Source organism: Pleurodeles waltl, chromosome 6 (assembly GCF_031143425.1).
Source record: "Pleurodeles waltl isolate 20211129_DDA chromosome 6, aPleWal1.hap1.20221129, whole genome shotgun sequence".
Classification (NCBI taxonomy): domain Eukaryota; kingdom Metazoa; phylum Chordata; class Amphibia; order Caudata; family Salamandridae; genus Pleurodeles; species Pleurodeles waltl.
The window spans coordinates 1,017,150,858-1,017,171,002 of NC_090445.1; the positions used below are offsets into that span (position 1 = coordinate 1,017,150,858).

The following is a 20,145-nucleotide window of genomic DNA, read 5'->3' on the forward strand; positions in this document are numbered from 1 at the left end:
CCCGGCGAAGGTCATTGAGAGGATCGTCAACGGTCAACTGACCCACTTCCTGGAGGACAACAACATTCTGGACATCTCCCAATCCGGATTCCGTAGGAATCACAGCAGCGACACCGCCCTCATCGCCGCAACTGACGACATCAGGACCATGCTCGACAAAGGCGAAACCGCGACCCTCATCCTCCTGGGCCTCTCAGCTGCTTGTGACACCGTCTGCCACCACACCCTATGCAGTCGCCTCTATGACACCGGGATCCTCCACAAGGCCCTGGACTGGATCACATCCTTCCTCTCCGGCAGAACTCAGAGAGTCCGCCTCCCTCCCTTCCTGTCTGAAGCCACTAATACCATCTCAGCCCAACTCTTTTCAACATTTACATGGCACAGCTTGCCAACAACGTCCGATACCACAAACTCAACATCGTCTCCTACGCCGATGACACCCAACTGATCCTCTCACTCACCAAGGACCCCGCCACCGCCAAAACCAACCTCCACGACGGACTACATTCCATCGCCAACTGGATGAATAAGAGCCACCTCAAACTCAACTCGGACAAGACAGAGATCATCATCCTCGGCTCCAACCGCTCCGCATGGGATGACTCCTGGTGGCCAGCCACCCTAGGAACCGCACTTATACCCACGCACGCAATCTACGCTTCATCCTAGACTCATCGCTCACCATCACTCATCAGGTCAACGCCGTTTCATCTTCCTGCTTCAACACCCACCGCACGCCTAGCAGGATCTTCAGATGGATCCCCATCGAAACAAGAAGGACGGTCACCCACGCCCTCGTCAGCAGCACACTGGACTACGGCAACGCGCTCTATGCAGGAACTACAGCCAAACTCCAGAAGAAACTACAACGTATACAGAACATCTCCGCACGCCTCATCCTCAACATCCCACGCCTCGACCACATCTCAGCACACCTCAGGGACCTACACTGGCTTCCCGTCAGCAAGAGGATCGCCTTCAAACTCCTTACTACACCCACAAGCTCTTCACAACATGGGCCCTACCTACCTCAACAAGCGACACTCATTACACACTCCCTCCCGCCAACTCCCCTCCGCCAAACTTGCCCTCGCCGCCGTCCCTCACATCCATTGAACCACAGCCGGTGGCAGATCCTTTTCCCACCTCGCCGCCAAGATCTGGAACACCCTCCCCAACCACCTACGACAGACCCAGGAACTCCTGACCTTCAGGAAACACCTCAAGACTTGGTTATTCGAGCAGTAGCAGTTTCCTCCCACCCCCCTCTCAGCGCCTTGAGACCCTAGCGGGTGAGTAGTGCGCTTTACAAATGCTTGACTGATTGATTGATGGTTTCAGATTTTGAACAAGAACCTTTCTTCAACATGGGATTCTCTCTGAAGTTCATACAAGGTAGAATATCTCCACTTGTGCTAAAATCCAGGATCTTCCACATGTGCAGAGATAGTCTGTCTTTCCACGAATTCAGAGAGAACTTTCATGCTGAAGAGCTAGGATCGCAGGTAAGCTACCTTTTTTAGACCTGCTGAACATTTTTACTGTCATGCCAGAAGCAAAGGAAATGTTGAATGTTTTCCTGCCTTAAAACCTACTTTCGTTATTTCTTTTTTATATTGGTTCCATTGAAACTTTAACTTTGGAATGAAGCTCAATTATGGAATAGTCCATTGTAGGGGTGGGGTGATCAAGGACCAACCATTGACTTCCAAAACCTTAGATACAAAACACCCAGAACCAAGTTATTAATCGTCATCAGTAATATGTCTACACAGTCTACTATGTTTAAGACTAAAGCACATGTCCCAGCTTCTCTTTGATAGTCAGCCTTAGAAAAGAGACCTAACCAACTTAAAGTCAGGTCAAGAAATCTCATCATGATATGTTCCTTGCACATACACATATCAATGCAGCTTCTGTCATGGCTGCTTATTACCCTACCTGCAAAACAGGAAACACCTAGGCACATTGTTTCTGTTTTTTCCTGGTTATTGCAGAAGAATGTTCCCTTCTGTTTGTTATCTGCACATTAATGAAGATTATTTGACACAAAGTCAAATGCTAATAATGGTGCAATTGATATTCCTAAATATGTAGGAGACTGCTGAAAGTTGCCTCGGTTTCAAATGTCAAGTTCTACAGTATTAGGTAGCTCTGAACTTAAATCCATCCCTCACACTCCACTCTAACAATGTCACAGTTCTAAGCCAAATGTTGGTGTCTTCATTTTGAAATCCACAGTCCAAACTCCTGGAAGCAGCTGCCTTTTTGTCTCTTTAGCTTTGTATTTCCTTGTCCATACACTCCTTTTATTGCAATCGAGGAACTGGCAGGCTTATCCCCAGGTCACTGAATTTGTAGAGACCACATGGCACTGTCAAATGTGACATTTTCGCTGTTAGCTATTGACGGTGATGCTGACTACTAGGGGCTTTATATAGAATTTGGCCGATGGGATTCTCTGTCAGAATTTGGCAGTTCCAATTACAAGTCCCATAGGCTAAGTGCCATAATGCACCTGTAATACAATGAATGGGACCTCCTCTATGTTGATTATGGACTCTCCCATCCACCAAACTCTAAATAATGCTCTTAGTCTGGAATGGGACATTCATCTCCAAATCTGCATTAACTCTGTAGGATAGCTTAGTTAAGCAGGAAAGACATAGGTCATAGGACTAATGTGATATTGCCAGAGGCATTCTAAATACTGACCCATCCTCTAAAACTGATGGCTATCACAGTATGGAGATAAGTGGTTTTGACATTATTTTGACTAGAACGATCTAATCTCAAACCTGGTCAGGATTTCTGGGAAGCTAAACATCGGAAGTCGCATTACACCAGCATACTTGTTCACAAGCTTTATGGTGTCAGGTAATGGTGGGCCCAATTTGCTGGTGAACGTGGTTAAGATGGACCCAGACCAACTTTGATTCAATGAGATGGTAAGCTGTTGAGGAGAAAAGGGCACCCAAAGGACTTTGCAGATCTAATCCTAGGGATTAGGATCTGGCTAGGATCAGAGCAAGTCACATCCTAGAACTTGGTGCAATCAGACAAAGTCAGGAAAATTCTGTGTGTGGTTCACAGACACTTCTTTCTGCATACAGGTGAAGAGGCTGGTGATATGTGCATTCACACAGTACATCAGGCGGTAGCCAGAGCTACAGGCTCCTAGGGTTAGTATGGTGGGGGTTCCTCCAAATTTAACAAAGGGGACTGTTAGATCAGGGCAACATGCTTAGAAGGCATTAATCCAGGATGCTGACTTGCAATGGTAGGATAGATACTTGTTCAAAGCTCCACTGGTTTCTGGTGAGGGTAAGAGAGGACTTCTTGAGATTGGTTGGAAGACTGTGGCTTTTTTTTACTACCAGAAGCATTAGTGCTGTTTGGGCAGACTTCTCAGGGGCATAATCAGCATTTATCCTAGGCTTGAGGAAACATTTTGCTCACCGCTGTAGCATCCCAGAGCACCTTAACCATCTCTGTACAGATCTGGTGGTGGTGGATCCCTTCAATGAACTATTCAACTGCTCAGGTTGACATGCACAGGTTGTGGACCTTTCGCAATAAGTTCATCTTATAAGTTTAACATACCAAATTAGTCATCTTCTAGTCAATAGTCCCAATTCTGGGATAGTGAAGATGTTGTAGGACAAGCCAAGTCAGGCCTTTGCTTCTCTCAGAATGCAGTGTGTGCCCTGGTGGGTATATGCTACCACAAAAATACAACACTTCAGAAGACCTTGTTGTGATGTTATTTTAGCATTTACCAGGGAACATTATTTAGCCATGGACCTGAGGCTTGTGACCTCTCACCTAGTTATATTTCACTTTTATTCCTTTTATTATTTTAGCAAAGCTTCATTTTAGTGGAGATGTGTTCCATGCTTTTTATCAGTTGCCCTCCCATGCAGATTTTTATTAATTTTTTTGCACAACATTTTCATCTTGTGCTCAACCCAAGGCTGTACACGATATTTACTGGGTATTGCTCGTCCAAAGAGTACATTATCTACCCTAGACAGAAAAATATGTGTTGTTACATCAGGGCAGTTCTTAGAATAACAGATATGTTATTATAAAACATCACACTGCTCATGCCAGGGTAGAGGGGACATTCCAGTAAGCTTGCCATCTCATGCTGCACGTCGTCGCAGTGTCTGCAGAAATATTTTGGTCCGTTTTCGTCGATATGAGAGGACTCCCAGCAGACTAACAGACCTCTTCTTCACCTATGAATGCAGGTATGGGTGTTTCGGCTCCCTTCCCGGGACCAGAAGGGCAGTCTAGGGCGACCACTGCTATTTGCTCTCATGTGGAAACGTAGTAGTGCAGGTAAGGATATTAGGGACACTATTGTGACTATATGGTGGGACTCTTCTTCTGTGTCTCTGTCCTGGTCACTGTTGTGATAATGCTGTGTTTTATTATCACAATATCACAATTCATGCCTTTTCACAATTCATGCCTTTTTACTTAGTATGCAGTTGCTTCAATAAACTATATATTGAACCAAGATCCTGCTTTTGTTTTTCTTTACATGTATGAGACTTGTATAATTGAGAGAAAGGGGTATAATCTGTTCCACCACGACTTCCCTGAGGAGTCTGAATGTAATGCGATAGGCTCCCACAAATCTCTCTTACCTTTGGTATTGGTGAGGTGCTGCTAGCTATCTAAAAGTTTTAGGCCAACAGCTGTGTATGGTGTGGGATCAGACTCAGTCCCCCATACTCTCTGGTGCTGCCGCCCAAAATCCAGTAGTCTCATTACTATAGCAGGAGTCCACATCAACCTGCTCCGATTGGAAACTCTGTCACCCACAAAGACAGATTCTGGTGAAGAAGTTGGAATTGGGGGCAGCGTTGACCCTGTCATTTTGTTGTGGGTAGCATCCATTCTCCATTGTAAGGTTTGCTTTTACACAAAATGAGCTATGGGTTCAACCCTAATGACACGTATACAGGTTGATTGTGATAACATTTTAGCCAGATTTCATTCCAGAGTTCGCAATCAGTATTCCATAAACAATTGTTGTAATGATATAGTGATATACTAAAGATAACTATGAGACTAATAGACAATCATGCCGATCCACTCACCTTCCAAGTGACCTGCATCCCCCTAACCAGGGCTACAAGCAACTTGCTGTTCCAGTCTTAAAGTCTGCCTTTTCCTATATCCTATTCCCTGTAGTTATTGTTTCAGTACCCGTTTCATTAGTAACATAACCATCACCTCCCATTTTCTGGAACTATCTATCATTCTTTCAGTCCTTTTTGGCCTCTTGTTCAATCCTCAGAGCTACTGGCCCTACTGGTTTTCTATAATGTATCGGCAGCCCCAGCTCCCAAGATACCGAAAGTGGCGTGCCCATCTAGTGATGGTGCAAACCTCCCTGCCTTCCTTACTCAATAGCTCCATCATACTGTCTTCAAATAACAAATACATATCTTCACTAACAACTAATAAACACTAGCTGATCCAGAGCACCAACATAACATACGTGACTACGGACAAAAAGACATCCCTTTACAACTTAACCAAAATCAACAAATAAAAGTTAAAAAATGTGTCTTCCTATAGACTAATTCCCCATGCCACACAGAGTTTATTTAAAAGTCTGCCAAAAAATAAAAAAGGGCAAGAGCGAGAGACCTAGAACAAAAAAAGCATAAAGGGGGTGGAGGGGTGACCAAACATGGCAATATCAATAAATGTCTCCTCTTATAGATCTTCCCTCCCTTTCAATGCATCACTATGCTCACCCAAAAAGCCCCAGTGGGAAGACGAAGAAGCTCATTTATTATATGGAGGAATGCCTGCCAGTCCTACAGGTCTTTGGATGCCCTGACCTCTGACCCCCCTCAGGGAGGACTACCCACCATAGGTAGGGATATCTACATTGAGTGCATCTGATGGTGTGGAGGAAGCACTTTCACTACTTTTGAATGGTGCCACGTTTTTGGCCTACTCATCGTGCACATTTAGGCCCGTATTTATACTTTTTTAGCGCTGCATTTGTGCCGTGTTTTGACGCAAAAGCGGCGCAAACTTACAAAATACAATGCAGTGCTAAAATAGTATAAATATGGGCCTTACTCTTCAGCAACAAACCCCAAAACGTTTCTGGTGGTGTATCCAAACTCCACCAGATAATGGGGTTTACAGTGCCAGTCTAAGACCTTGTTCCTTATTTGTGTCCCCAAACCTTGCACTTAAAAGCCACAGATGCTGCTTGTTTCAAGACAACTATCCTGGCATGGGAGGAGAACAATATTAGCCCATTTGGCCTTTCCTGCACTGTATACTAAAACTGAAGTAGATAGAGTTGATTTGGAAGTTTGGCTCGCACTCTAAAAAAAAAAAAAGCAACATTTTGAAATAACTCGTTAGTTATAATTGTTTGCTTGTGTCTATTAAATGGATGATGAGAGAAGGCGAGTCTTTCATACAGTACGAGCTACCGCCATAGCACAGCTTTGTAGCAATGTAATAACAGATGTAACTATTTCACAACTGCAAGATAATAAGGATGAGATTTGCTGTTCCTTTGGTGAATAGCACTGGAATTTGATTGTTAAGTTATTCATTTATGTACATACGTAATTCATTTTGATAATGTATGACATTGCCTTATAAGGAGAAGTACATAACAAGCCACATGGCTAAGTTTAGCCAAAAGCATGCTAAGCATGCCTTTTTGAATAACCTTAAACATCATAAAAATTAGGAGTTCCAAATGAAATGAATAAAAGTTACCTGCAAGTTGTGCGAAATGCTGCTGTCAGATCATTACTTAAGATTCCACTCCAGGCATCAATCTCACCTCATTTGAAGGAGTTGTACTGGCTTCCAATTAAGAAAATAATTCAATTTAAAACTTTGGTCACAGCACGCAGAGCTTTATGTGGCACAGGCCCTTCGGATCTCTCAACTAAACTAATCCAATATTGCCCTGCTATGACTTGTTGGGGGTGGATCATAATGGGGCCTGCTCTCACAGGGCCAGGACACTCTTCGAGTAGCTGTGCACTCTAGAAATCATTGATTGATTTACTGATTGAATTGAAACCACAGGTTTTCAAAGATGGTACCAGTGATAATTAACAGAGTATTGAGGAGCCTCTGCAGCGGTTCTTTAGTGTTTGGGCAAGAAAGGAAATAATAATTTTGACATGCCAGATCAGCACAAGTGATCAGGCATGCTCAAGGTTCCTTATCTAAGGAATCGAAGTGGGGAGTAATGAGAGGCAATAGAAAACAGATCGATGGAAAGAGTAAAAGAACGAAAGGAAACTAGAAAACCATATAAATAGATGTGAACATGTATATAGTGCCTTTGGCACCCTAGGTTTTCTCTTGTGGTTGTCTCTAGTGGGAGGTTGCCCGGAAGACAGTTAGATTAGAATAGTTGAGTTTAGGTTTTAGGTTTCAGTCTGAAATTACTAAAATGTGTTTCCTCGCTGAGCTATTCCACAAAAAATGTAACACAAGAGATCCTACTCTCTGCCCCTGTGACTGTGAGATTGTACATTTCTAACTGTAAAGTCATGTCAAATGGCAAAATGCACACAGGTGTTTAGGCTGCTAACACGTCTTGGTACATTATTTCACATGGCCTATCATTTTTTCAGAATATATCTACCATCTTTATCACTTCATAATTCAGATTCATTTTTTTCCATCTTGTCCTTCCCAAATAAATTTAAGCCAATTACCATGCATTAGAAACTATTAGGTGTTTGTTATCCATGTGCTGTTATTCACACTGTGAATATGAACACATACCTGCTATTTGCTGGCTTTCCCTTGGAGTGTAAGGAGCATTTTCTTATAGGGCTTCTCCTAAATGCCCACATGGGTGAGCCGTCCGGTCTTCAGACACTTTTAATCCTAGCATTATACATTTAGCTAGTGGAGCCCCCATTTAGCCCACATGCCCTGGTGCCTCTCCAGGTGTCAACAGGCTTGGTATCCTCCAGCATTTTGTGTTTTTTTAGCAGAAGAATGCTACTTTTAACCATGCCTTTGGCAGCAATCATACTTCAACAGAGATGTGAATTTACCAACTACTGCCACAGATAGCCATAGATAGAGTGATTGGAATTAGGTGTTATCAATGTTCTATGTATTGAAATGTTGAATATAGATCAGTGGTAGTCCCTGTAGATAGGGACACTCTGTATAAATACCTAAAATAAATATGATGCTGATCATCCTTTACTGACAGGCAAGGCATGTTTTTACAATATAAGGCACCTCTGTATTCACCAACAAGGATCAGCCAGGTAGAATCCTACATTTCATTTTACCTTTGACTAAACAGTAATCTCTTCAGTGAACAAGCATTGGCATATCCAATTGGTCTGGTTACAATGTGAAGCTTTAGCATCCTAGAGTGAGACACCTATGAGGGAGCCAGTAGGAGTGGACATAGAAGGCTGTAGTTATGAGGATGCCCCTCATGCAGTTCATGGCAAGCACTGGAATGGAGGTGGAAGGGTACACCCAAACAGCCAGTAGCATTAGGTAAAATATGAATACTTCACTGGGCAGAGCCAAGCCACTTTTAACAAAGTTTTAAGCCGATGGCTGATAGAGACTATTCGAAGAAAGCAAATGGTTGAAGGGGACGGACCCAAAGCTCACTGTATGTGTATTGTAAGGACAAGGGCTGGGGCGCAGCTGCACTATGAAATTCTAATCCTAAAAAGCGCAGGACATAAGACAGAATGGTATTTGTCCTGGCTTTGTTTCTGTGCCATTAAATTAAATTGCAGTCATAAAAATCAACCTTCCTAATTCAATGATAGCAGCTGTAAGACAACTGCCTGAAAGTTCACATCCCTCACAAGTACCCAGTGTTTCCAAAGGCCCCTTCATGATACTGGTGGTGTGGTCTCACCAGCTCTGCAGTACCTGCCACCTGCATTTGACACTGTTGACCAGGCCACATTAATAAGGGCTCTGCTGAAGAATTTGAAGGGCATAGTGCATGAATGTGGTGTTCTTCCTCAAGATGTTGGAAATTTCCAAGAGAGAAGAGTGCTGCTCTTGACCAGCAGGCTAGAAATTTCTGACAAAGGACAACCTCACAGCAAATGTTTTTGCCTCTATTAAGTTGGTAAAATGGAATTATCATATTAATGTCAGGGTGTGTCACATACATGTTACTGTAAGAATTTGCAGCTATTGTGTAGCTGATCTAGTTCGATGTCATAGATATTCTCATCAGGTGCATTGTATTTGCAGTGATTGGCCAGTAATTATAGAGAGCTAGCCAATCCCCTGTGCCTGTGTGTACAAGTTCAGAGAAATTTCAGAAGAGGAATCTCTTTAGGTTCTTGTTTTGACTAGGAGAAAATTTAAGAACCAGAACTGCTTTCCAAAATGATTAATTCAGGAGGCTCCTCAGTTTAAAGACCACAGGCTCTTTCTGAGTCTGAGATCCCTTCAGCAAACTTTGTAAAAACAATCTCAGAGAAAGATGTCCGTGCTCCGGGAAGATTAACAGCTGATCCCCACACGTTTTAGCCTTGACCCTTAACTCCTTAACTACAACTGAGCATAACTGCTGCATATGAATCTTGTTTCCTGGTGAATGAAGATGGGTTTTAGAGACAGGAGGCAGACACTTCTTGGTTCTGATATTTGGGTCTAGTGCACGTAATTTACCTTGGTGCTGGTCCTGTTCATTTTTTTTGGGTCAACATAGAGCTGACTCTGAACACTTAGGTTCCCCCATGATGGTTTGTGCAGACAAGGCCCTTGCAATAGACTTAAGATTCCTTGACATCTTTGCATATAGTGGATCGGGTGAAAGGCTAGTCCCTGTGCATCTGTTGAAACTGATTTTATCTTTCACAAGTTCACTTTGGGCTTATTCTGTCTGTGGGAAGAAAGATTAATTGGATAGTAGAATACATGGGATGGTGATCATGCAATTTCTGTGTAATTATTTGCAGCCCAGGTGGTGGACTCTTGTATGTGGGTATATAATGTAAACATGCTCTTGGTACTTCAGATGTCCATGGTAGGGAATGAATTGCTACTGAATTCAATGTGATCTGACCCTTGGTTCTATTTTATACTTTTTGGCTGCATTCAATATGAGCCTGTATGATCGTATCCAATGTAATGCACTCCTGGAGTTGATGGAAAAGAATAGAGGGTTGATCATGTTGTTGACATGTTGTTCATTTGTTTGTCAGCAGGACTGTTCCAGAGGGTTGTCTTGTGTTCCTTGAGTGTATTGTCAGGAGGATGGAGGCATACATTGCTTTAGGTTTTTAGCAGATCTGGCATTTTACCAAAAGTATACATATAGTATATTTACTTAAGGGGGCTTTCAGCCGCCTCTCTTCATCCACTGGTCTGTTGTTGTTTTATTTGCATTTTGCTTCCTCGACTACAGCATGAAACATGGGGCAGTGAGTCAGTCTACTTAAGCCACTGGTTAATTTCTTTGAGTGAATGTATTTTGCTGTGTCACAAGGAGCACATCTGCACACAAGGTAGTTCCCTTCAGTTCCAGTGTTTTTGTTTTTTACTTTATAATTACTTTAGTGTTGTCTTTGTGTTTAGAGCCTGATGGACCATTTTGATGTAAAAAGAGGCCACATTCCAGCTTTATCAGATCCTGTCTCCTGCTTATATTGTAAATTTCTTTGAGTGGCCTTGTTTATCTGGTTGCTGCCATTTCACATCAGCTCACATGCATAGGAGCTGGAAGTAAAGGCGCAGGGGTGCTGCAGGACCCCAAAATAAAAATGATGGAGTTCAGAAGATGATTGAACAATACAAATGCCATTAAATGTTAGTTATATCTTGTCACATTTGCAGTGTGCTTACAGAGAAAGGTCAAATCTCGGGCTGTGTCCTCTGACGAATTGCTGCCTAGTCTTTTAGCACTGAGACTGGTGTTTACTTTTCTTTCTCTGACTGCAAAGTGAGAGTATTTTGTGAAGTATGTGACAGTCAGGATGTCCTTGTTTCTACTTTAGACACACAAAATATAAATACCTATTATGAACTGTACAGATATTTCAAAAGAATTTAGTAGTTATGCCAGCACAAAATAAGCACCTTTTTTGATAATTCCGAAGTGCGACTGAACCAAATATTATAATAAGATCAAAACAGATGATGGCACTTTTCTTGATGATGAGCAAATGACAGATATTCGCTGAAATCCAATTTCACCACATTATCTTTTGTGCACCATATAGTTTTATCTGTAAAATATGTCTGCAACAAAAATAAGTGGCCATTTCAATGGAGACTGTGCGGTCTGTAATATATTTGCTACGGTGTGCTTCTAAATACAATTCCAACTAAATACTACACCCTTACCACTCTTGCTGAAAGGCAGTCAATCATTTGCTACTCCTTTGAGTGACGCTTGGAGTTTTCATAGTCCCTATGACTTCAGTGATGTAATATTGATGACAGTACCCCCTCTCCGAAAACTGTTCCTGCACCATTGGTCACATGATATCAGAATATAAGCTAATCAGCGTTCTTTATCAAACTTTTTTTAAACCTTTATTTTGGCTTTTTCGCATTAACAATGCAGCATAAGACATTCACAGGTACATTATGTATAAAGAACATTCAATAAAGGTGTGTAAACAGCATTGCTCTATAGACATGTGGAAACTAATGGGATTGAGGTGTGACAACTCCTTCATAAAAAGTTGTACATTTCAGAGTGTGCTCAACAATGTGTACAATTCAATACAAATTATTCATGAAAAAATGGCATAGGCTAAGGGATACTTTGACATATATATCAAGCCTTAACACATACATTATATTACTTAACAGAATCCCAAGTTACTCACACTCATATTTAGCTTGCGTTTACTCCTCCAGCACCACAGAGCCTAAACCGTATCGTCAACCTCATCAATATCTTGGCGCCTTCTCAGCATATGTTCCCAGTAGGTACCCCACACATCCCAGGGGCGACTACGGGGCGGCATAAGATCATGATAGACATCTGATTTTGTGATGCAGTGCATCATGTCAGTATGCCATTCTGTGATTGTGGGTAGGGGTCCCTTCATCCAACACATTGCAACCCTACTCTTGGCCAGCAAAAGACCCATAGCCACTAGCCAGCAACACCCACGGGACACCTCCCGATCATAACCCAGCAACGCCAGAACTGGTGTATGCACCAATTTCTCACCTGTGATATCCTCTAAGAGTCTAAACACAGTCAGCCCAAGCGCTTGCACACCAGGACAATACCAAGCCATATGAGCAAAGCCAGAATCCTCCATGCTGCCCCAAGGGCAGCAAGAATTCTCTTTCGGGCAGTATCTAAACAGCCGGACTGGGGTGTGGCGTATCCTGTTGAAGTATTTGAAATGACTAGCCGGTGGCGACCATTTAAAGATATAATGCAGGTCACGGAACAACAATAAGCCCACTGTTTGTCAGTGATGTCTATGCCCAGGTCCGTTCGCCACTCCTGGCAAGCTTTGGTAATGATGGTTTTCCCCGCATCGAGGTCATAAGAGTATACGACTGATACCGCTCATTGCGCAGATGGTGATTTGTAGTATGTATGTGAGGGCAGGGATCTCAGGGGCTCTGAAAGGTCAGTGTTTAACAGAGTCCTCCATGCGTGACACGCCCTCTAGTATTGAAAGTGTGCAATTGCATTGGGAGAGGGTGCTTGCTGCTTAATCTGTTCCCAGGTTCGCAGTGTCCTATCCATAAAGAAGTCCTGTATGCATCTATGGCCTGTGCATGCATTTGCTCTAACACTGCTGCTTCTGACCTACCTTAAACCAGGTACAACACTTTACTGTCAACCGGGTGGAGTAAAGCAGAGGTGCTTTCTGTGCTTCTACTAGTCTGTGCATCAAATACTGTGTAGTTTCCATTGGATCTATGATACGAAAGTGACGCACCAGTTATCCAGTAAAAAATAAAGGAGCGATAACGGAGCTGCGTCCAGACGCTCTAGCCATAAATGCGGTAATCTGAACTGTTCAGATAACCAAAAATAAGCAAGCATGGCTTGCGAAGCTCTGTAATAGACCTCAAAATTTGGTGCACACAGGTCACCAGTCGAATAAGGGAGAGTGATTGTGTCCCACTGCACTGGCGGCTGTTTCTCCTGGCCCATGCCAGTCGCAACAGTAATTATCGCAGTGAGCGAAATAGCGTTCCCGGCACTAATAGTTATGCTTATGAAGTAGAACAGAAAGCTAGGAAGTATAACCATTTTCAAAATGGATATCCAGCCCATGAGCGAGAAAGAGAGGTGAATCCAGTGGTCGACCATGCCCGCCAAAGGATGCATGGCTTTCCTGTAGTTATCTTGTATTACCACCTCTGGATCAGTGTGCACCTGATTGCCTAAGTAGCGCACCGGGTCTGTCGTCCATTTGAGGGTGAACTCTACCAATATAGGGTGCATGGCCTCAGTAAGCAGAAAAATCGGAGATTTGTCCCAGTTCGCTCGCAGGTCAGAGTGGCACCCAAAGCACACCACCTCCCTAAGGACAAGGGTTAAATTCCGTTCCAGTTCATGTCTATACAAAAAGTTCGCATATGTTGATATTATTCATTTACAGGGTGGAAAGCGAATACCACGATCGACATGATACTCGCATAACACACAGGCCAAAGGCTCAGCCGCCAGGGCATACAGTAACGGGGCTAGAGGTCAGCTCTGACGTGTGCCCCTGGTAATAACAATTGGCTTTGATACCAATCCATTGACCCATATGCGCAACTGGATCTTTATACATCACTCTGATAAGCTGCAGGAAGACCTCTCCCACCCTGACACACTGCAATACCGCCTGCATGAAGTCCCATTCGACAGAGGCAAAGGCCTTTCTTTATCAGTATTGCCAACGTTCCCTTTCTTTCTTTTTGTGCCTTACTTTCTTTCTTTCTTTCCTTCTTTCTCTTTTGCCTTCTCTCTTTCTTTCTTTCTTTCTTTCTTTTTTCTTCTTACTTTCTTTCTTTTTCTTCTTTTTTTCTTCATTCTTCCTTTACTTCTTTTCTTTCTTCTTTCTATTGTTCTTTCTTTCTTTTTTCGTTCTTTTTTCTTTCCTTTTTACATTTCCCCTTTCTTCCTTTATTTCTTGGTTTCTTCCTCCTTTTAATATTTCTTGTTTGCTTGCCTTCTTTCTTGATTTCTTTCTTTCCCTATTTATTCTTGCCTTACTTACCAGAGGCAAGAAGCCAGCAGTCAATACTGGGTCTTTGTTAGCCTATTGATTTTACTAAAATTATGGGCATAACATGCTTACTTACGGGGGAGGGGGGGTGTTTAGCCAGACTTCATCTATTAGTCAGTGTTTACGTCATTCACATTTTTTTTCCACCTACTGCAGCATGAATCAAAGGGCAATGTGAGACTAAGCCCTGGCCCTCAAAATAAGTGGCAGTGCTCAGCACCGGAAACAGCAAGCACAAATTAACCACTGCTACGCTCTCCAAACTAGCAAGACAACCATCACGAATTCTGACCATCCATACTCAGCCTGGTGAGAACAGGCATTGCTTGCCATGTAGAGAATCTCCTGGTAGCAGATAAAACATACCCACCTCCCCCTCCACAATCCCCACCGTCAGGCAGCCGTAGGTAGATTGGGAACCACTATGCTAATACCAAGAAGCGAACGGCTACCAGCCTTAGGCAATGAGTTGGAAAAGAAAGTGAAGTTGAAAATCCACAACAAAACCATGTAAGCATGACAAGGCAGTTCTAACAATGCTACCAATATAGTTCACTCCATATTATATAAATTCATCAAAATGTGCAAATAAGGTTTTCTGAAAAAAAGTATTTCCACAAATAGTACGTACTGAATGTATTTCTTGCAGACAACAGCAGCCCACTAAAGAATTTAATTCAAAAATAGATATGTGCTTCAATTCGAAGTTATTGTCGTTTCTCTTTTCAGCGTGTGCACCCACATGTTCTGACCCACTTTGTTATTTCTTGTTCATGTTCTCTTAGACAGCAGTTCAGCAGCTACATCAGAGTTACAATTAGCTATCAATCGATGGAACAATACCTGCTGTGGGTCTGTCATCAACTTGGAAAATGGAACCCAGTTCGATCTTCCACCTGCGTCAAACCACGACCGACCAGATTCAAACACCAAAGGTAAAACAAGCATTTGCAATGCAACAGGTCTCGCATTTGCTCAAGTTAGAGCTACTAGCGTTGTAAACTCCTAACTGGACTTTTCTTGCCACACAAATTGAAAGAAAATAAAAAAACGAAGCGCTATGTAAAATGCAGTGAAATCGCGCTGAAATTGAAAACCAAAAAAACGAGCGCCATCGCGATACGTAAAACCCAGCGCAATCACGCTGCGTGGAAAATAAAAAGATAAAGCAGTCCAGAAATCATGCCGAAAACATGAAGCCTTGTATGTTCGAGGAGGGCTAAACACCTGAAAAAGCATGACATATGCATGCCTTTCACTAATGGAATCAAGCAGATTTTAAAAAGCAAGCCCACGAACCAATGAAAGTGACAGGTGTGACATGGGCGTGGTTAAAAGCCCAAAGAAAGATTACAACAGGCACAGAGTGCTTATGCGCTCGACCCTAAAGAGAATCTCAAGCACTGTCCAATGTGCTGGGTTTGCTAAATATGTGACTTCATTGAGCATCAGTGTGACAGCAGTCCTGAGTGAAAAACAAGGCAAGTGTAGTTTTCGGCAAGTTCTCCATGAAAAGACGGACAAACCTGCCACCCAGTTACTCTCATGAGTACTGGTTTCAAGGGTTGGTCAGGAACAGTATGTGATTTACAGCGCTGGGGACAAAATAAAATTATGCCATGTGAAATGCTTCCCTGTACTGAAACAATAATTGGCAAAGCTAGTAGGCCTGGTCTTGTCAAGCTAGTGAGATGGGTAAATTGTGATTTGTTTTATTTCCAGCATATGCCACAAAATAAAATGAAAAAGAAAGAATGCCACCAAAATGTGAAAGCCCTATGCTTGCAATAGAATTTCAAATAAAAATTAACAATTGCATATCATTTTGAAAGGGCAGGTGCTTCATAGCAGACAGATGTATCTTAGATTAGGGATAGAAAACATTTTTAACTTTAATGCATATCACAGGAAAATGATTCTAAATGGTGCAAAGAAAAAGTACAGTTGGGTTTGAATTATCATATACCCTAAAACACACAAGGATGACTAAAAAATTAAAGACAAGAAATAAAAAGCATTGGTCAAAATAAATGAGACCTAGAACTTCTTCTTCAGTAGATTTGCACTTGATCAGTCAAAAGGCAAGTGCAAGTGACTCAGTGGATGAAGCGAAAGGACTCCTTGACCCACGATGACTGTTTTTTATGGAAGCCAAATGTGAATTAGAATTTAACAGACCAATAGATGAAAAGGGCTTTCCAAAAGCTCCTGTGTGTGTATGTGTATATGTATGTTTTTGTTTGTGACCTTTTTTTAATTACACAATAGTGGAATGAAGCTTACCTCAAGGCCAGACCTAAAAAAGCATTTTAGGAGTTATTTTACGTAAACTTGAAGTTACCTTTAAATGACACCGTTAGGTGCCTTACAACTCTTCATACTATGCAACACAAGCTAGTAAGCAATGTATCACTGCATCTAGTGTTGGAGACGAGTTAAATTCAAAATAATGTAGAAAAGAAGATTTCTGAGGAGGGACTGGATGGAGGAGTTTCCACAATGACAGTGCGCAAAGATGAATCAGATTCACTAATACATCCTTACGTAGTGGATGACATCTCTGAATACCCACTGCAGACAGGTGAGGTTTGGATCAAAACCCCCTTCTGAGCCACCTGTATTTATTTCTAAACTAATGGCTATATTTACAAGAAATGACGCATTGCTGCATTGTGCAGCCATGCATCAGAATTGTTTATGATGTGCAAGAATCCGTTATGATGCCATGGATGCACCGTATTTACAATATGTGGCACTGTGGCGCAAGGAGTCCTACAGTATGATTGGCACATGTGTAGACCCATTACTAATAGAGGGGAAGTGAAATACAGACATATTCCAGTGTGTTAAGTGACTTCAGCTCGTCAGATTCCTATTGAATAGCCACTGCATCATTTTTATCCCTGGGTTAAGCAGGAGTAGGAATTTTTACGCATTTGGACATTTGCCAACAATGCGTAACTTTGATGAAAGCTCGTAAATATGGATGCGTCAGTTCTGCATGGGATTTTATGAGGGAACGCCTACCTTGCATATAATTAACCTAACCTGAGGCAGCCAGTTGTAGCACAGATAAAAAATGATACACGGAAGAGAAACGTGACTTTGCAAATATGTAGCACTTAATGTGCTGTCGCAGCGTCCAAAACAAATTGCACAGAGATGGTGCAAGCTTCTTGTAAATATGGCCCTGGATGACTACTACCCAATAAATACCCACCTTCACAATATTCTATAGTCGATTTGTTTCTCTTGATAATTTTGTTTGACAATATTTAAGACTGGATATTCAAGTAGTAAACCATTGTTTTGATCATGCACTTGGAGCACTAACAGGATCCAAAATGTAGCAGGTGCGTAAATTAGCAGAGCTGTTACCGTGTGTAAGTTTTAGAGAAATAAAGAGAACTAACAAGAAAATAGAGGAGGCCTGTATTATGTCCTGATCCTGCCTTTGAGCGATGTACCTCTGTAGAGACACTGAAGTCATCAAAAGCACAGACAAAAATAAAAGACTAATCTCGCCTTGCATGATTACGTCCCTTCAGTACACTAGTTAAAAGTAAAGTACGCTGTAATTTGGCCTTCCATTTTCCCAACTAGTTGTGAGCGCCTGCGCTGCCAGACAAAGCTAGAAAAAAATCTCTAAAAAGAATGCTTCTACTTTAACTGAATTCTGGAACCCTCTATGCATGAGCACCCCCTGCATGCATACTCTCAAGTACCTCTGGGAAAGACTAAGGCCATAATTCGTCCTTTTATCATCACTGCTAACCACGAGCTGTGACCTGCTTGCCCGATGACCATACTGATAGTTACGCACCTACCTAGCAAAGGTGGTTGGTGTGGTAGCTCAGTAACAAAAGTTCATTTGCGGGTGCGGCAGATGAACTTCTTGTACAGCTGAGTGCCAAATGGGCTGTCACGCTGTTACTATTCTCAGCATTCAAGAAATAAAGAAAGAAAATAGTCCCTGATGCATAGGGATTTTTCCCCTACACGTCAGGGACATTTCTCTCTTTTCCTGTTCAAGTCCCAAATGTCTTGCATTGCTGACCCATGCAGGAAAATGAAACAGAGACTCGTAAAAGGGTAAGGTGTCCATCACTGTAACCTGGTGGCTCTGTGGCACCTTGTCCATTGGGTCTAGGATTTCCGATGACAAAACCAGCTCAGACTTTCCTACCATAAATGTGGGTGTTCTCTGTCTCTAAATGAGGAGGTGGACTGCAGGTTTTTGCAGAGGTGGTGCATGTCAATTTATAGGACACACACTCGGTCAAACTCTAATGACCCTCTGAGAAGAAAGATCAGGAGGAAAAAAAACTTAATACTTTGCCAACCTTGTCTCCAATACCACCACAGTTCCTGGGAAGAAGGCTGATACTTCTCCAAAGTCTTTGACAAGAGAAGAAAGTAAGTCAGCTATCTTCCATGAAGATGAGACATAAAAAACTGTTTTGGCTTCTATTATTTGGGAGTGGTTTCTGGATGATCTGGCAAATGTGTTTTCCAGCAGGGGCGAGCTTACAAGCGAAGCTGCTCCCTAGGCAATTAACGCAGGACAAACCATATCTAATAACACCAAAAAAAGCTCATTTTAAAAAGATTGTGACTGTCTCATAAACAACATATGACTGCATTAGTAGTGTCTGATGTAATTATTTCACCTTTGTTTGTACCTGTATGCACACATGAAGTAATATTTCTCTGATTTATTAGCTTAATCTTCAATATGTGCCCAGTCCTTCTGTTGTGGTTACTGCTGATGCACATATTGGACCTGATTCACAAGAGTAAACTTACACTTGTGAGTAAGTCTACTATTTTTGGTGTTCATAAACGATAGGGCAGATTTATGAAAACCTAGTGCAGCATCACTTTTCTTGTGCCCCTTACCGCCCCTCTAACGCAACCATATGTGCGCCGTATTTAAAATTTAAGTGAAATTAAAAGTATTTAAAATTGAATGTAAAAGGGGTATTAGCATCATAATTTACACTAGTCTGGTACGTTGCAGGATTAGCATAACATTTTTTGACATTAGCAGGAGTTAAAAAAGCTGATAAAAATGACGCAAAGAAATCTCTGATTTCTTTGCGCCATTTGTTTGCCACCCCCCAGTTCCGGAACATCCCCTTGCATACATTATGCCTGGCGCAGGCATAATGAGGCACAAGGGGTTACGAAGTGGGGCAATGCAAGCATTGCCCCACTTTGTAAATATGGCACTGCATTTTTGGCCTTCCAACACCACATTAGTTTAAAAAAATTACTCTAGTGTGGCATTGGAATGGCGCTAGGCCCTCTTAAATCTCAGCCGATGAGTTTATCTTTACTAATAATAACTTTATGACTGTAGAGATTATGCAGTTGGGTAGAGAATGTCTATTGTCATGGATGTCGATTCACCAAAATGCAAGGTATAGCAGAAATTACATCACATGCCCTTTGATCCCAGTGACATCACAGGAAGTGACATCATATGGCCTTTAATTTTTTCCCGGCAGTGATGTCATGTGACCTTTAACCCTGGTGATGTCACAGGAAGTACATCACTAAAGTTATACATTCTACAATTAGTGCAATATTAATAAAATAGATATACCATTCATACCTTTTTCATATCATCTCACGTCTCTTCCATTCCCCATCTCTACCTCTCACAACTCTGCCTCAGGATCTCTCTCACCTCCATAGCTGCTATCTTCTTATCGCCTTCCTTTCCCATGTTCCTCTAACCTTCAACTTTTCATGCCATATTCATCAATGCAACAATTTTTCTACAATACCCTGTGATTTGTTCTCCTCTCCCAGTTCACCTTGTAACCACACTTTTATAATCAACTCTCTCTCTTTTATTCTCACAGTTCTATTTCCTGTTCCTTCCTACTAACAATTCCCATTACTGTTGTTCACATAT

At 42.1% G+C, this 20,145-nt stretch overlaps 1 protein-coding gene across 2 annotated transcripts in view; it reads left to right on the forward strand.

The window, feature by feature from the left end:
• Nucleotides 1–20,145, forward strand: part of CCDC27 (coiled-coil domain containing 27) — a 259,053-nt gene that overhangs the window by 117,642 nt on the left and 121,266 nt on the right. For both annotated transcript variants that reach the window (XM_069239955.1, XM_069239956.1), the window contains exon 5: nt 15,008–15,157. In XM_069239955.1, coding sequence (XP_069096056.1) covers nt 15,008–15,157 — 150 coding nt within the window. The remainder of the gene's footprint in view (nt 1–15,007; nt 15,158–20,145) is intronic.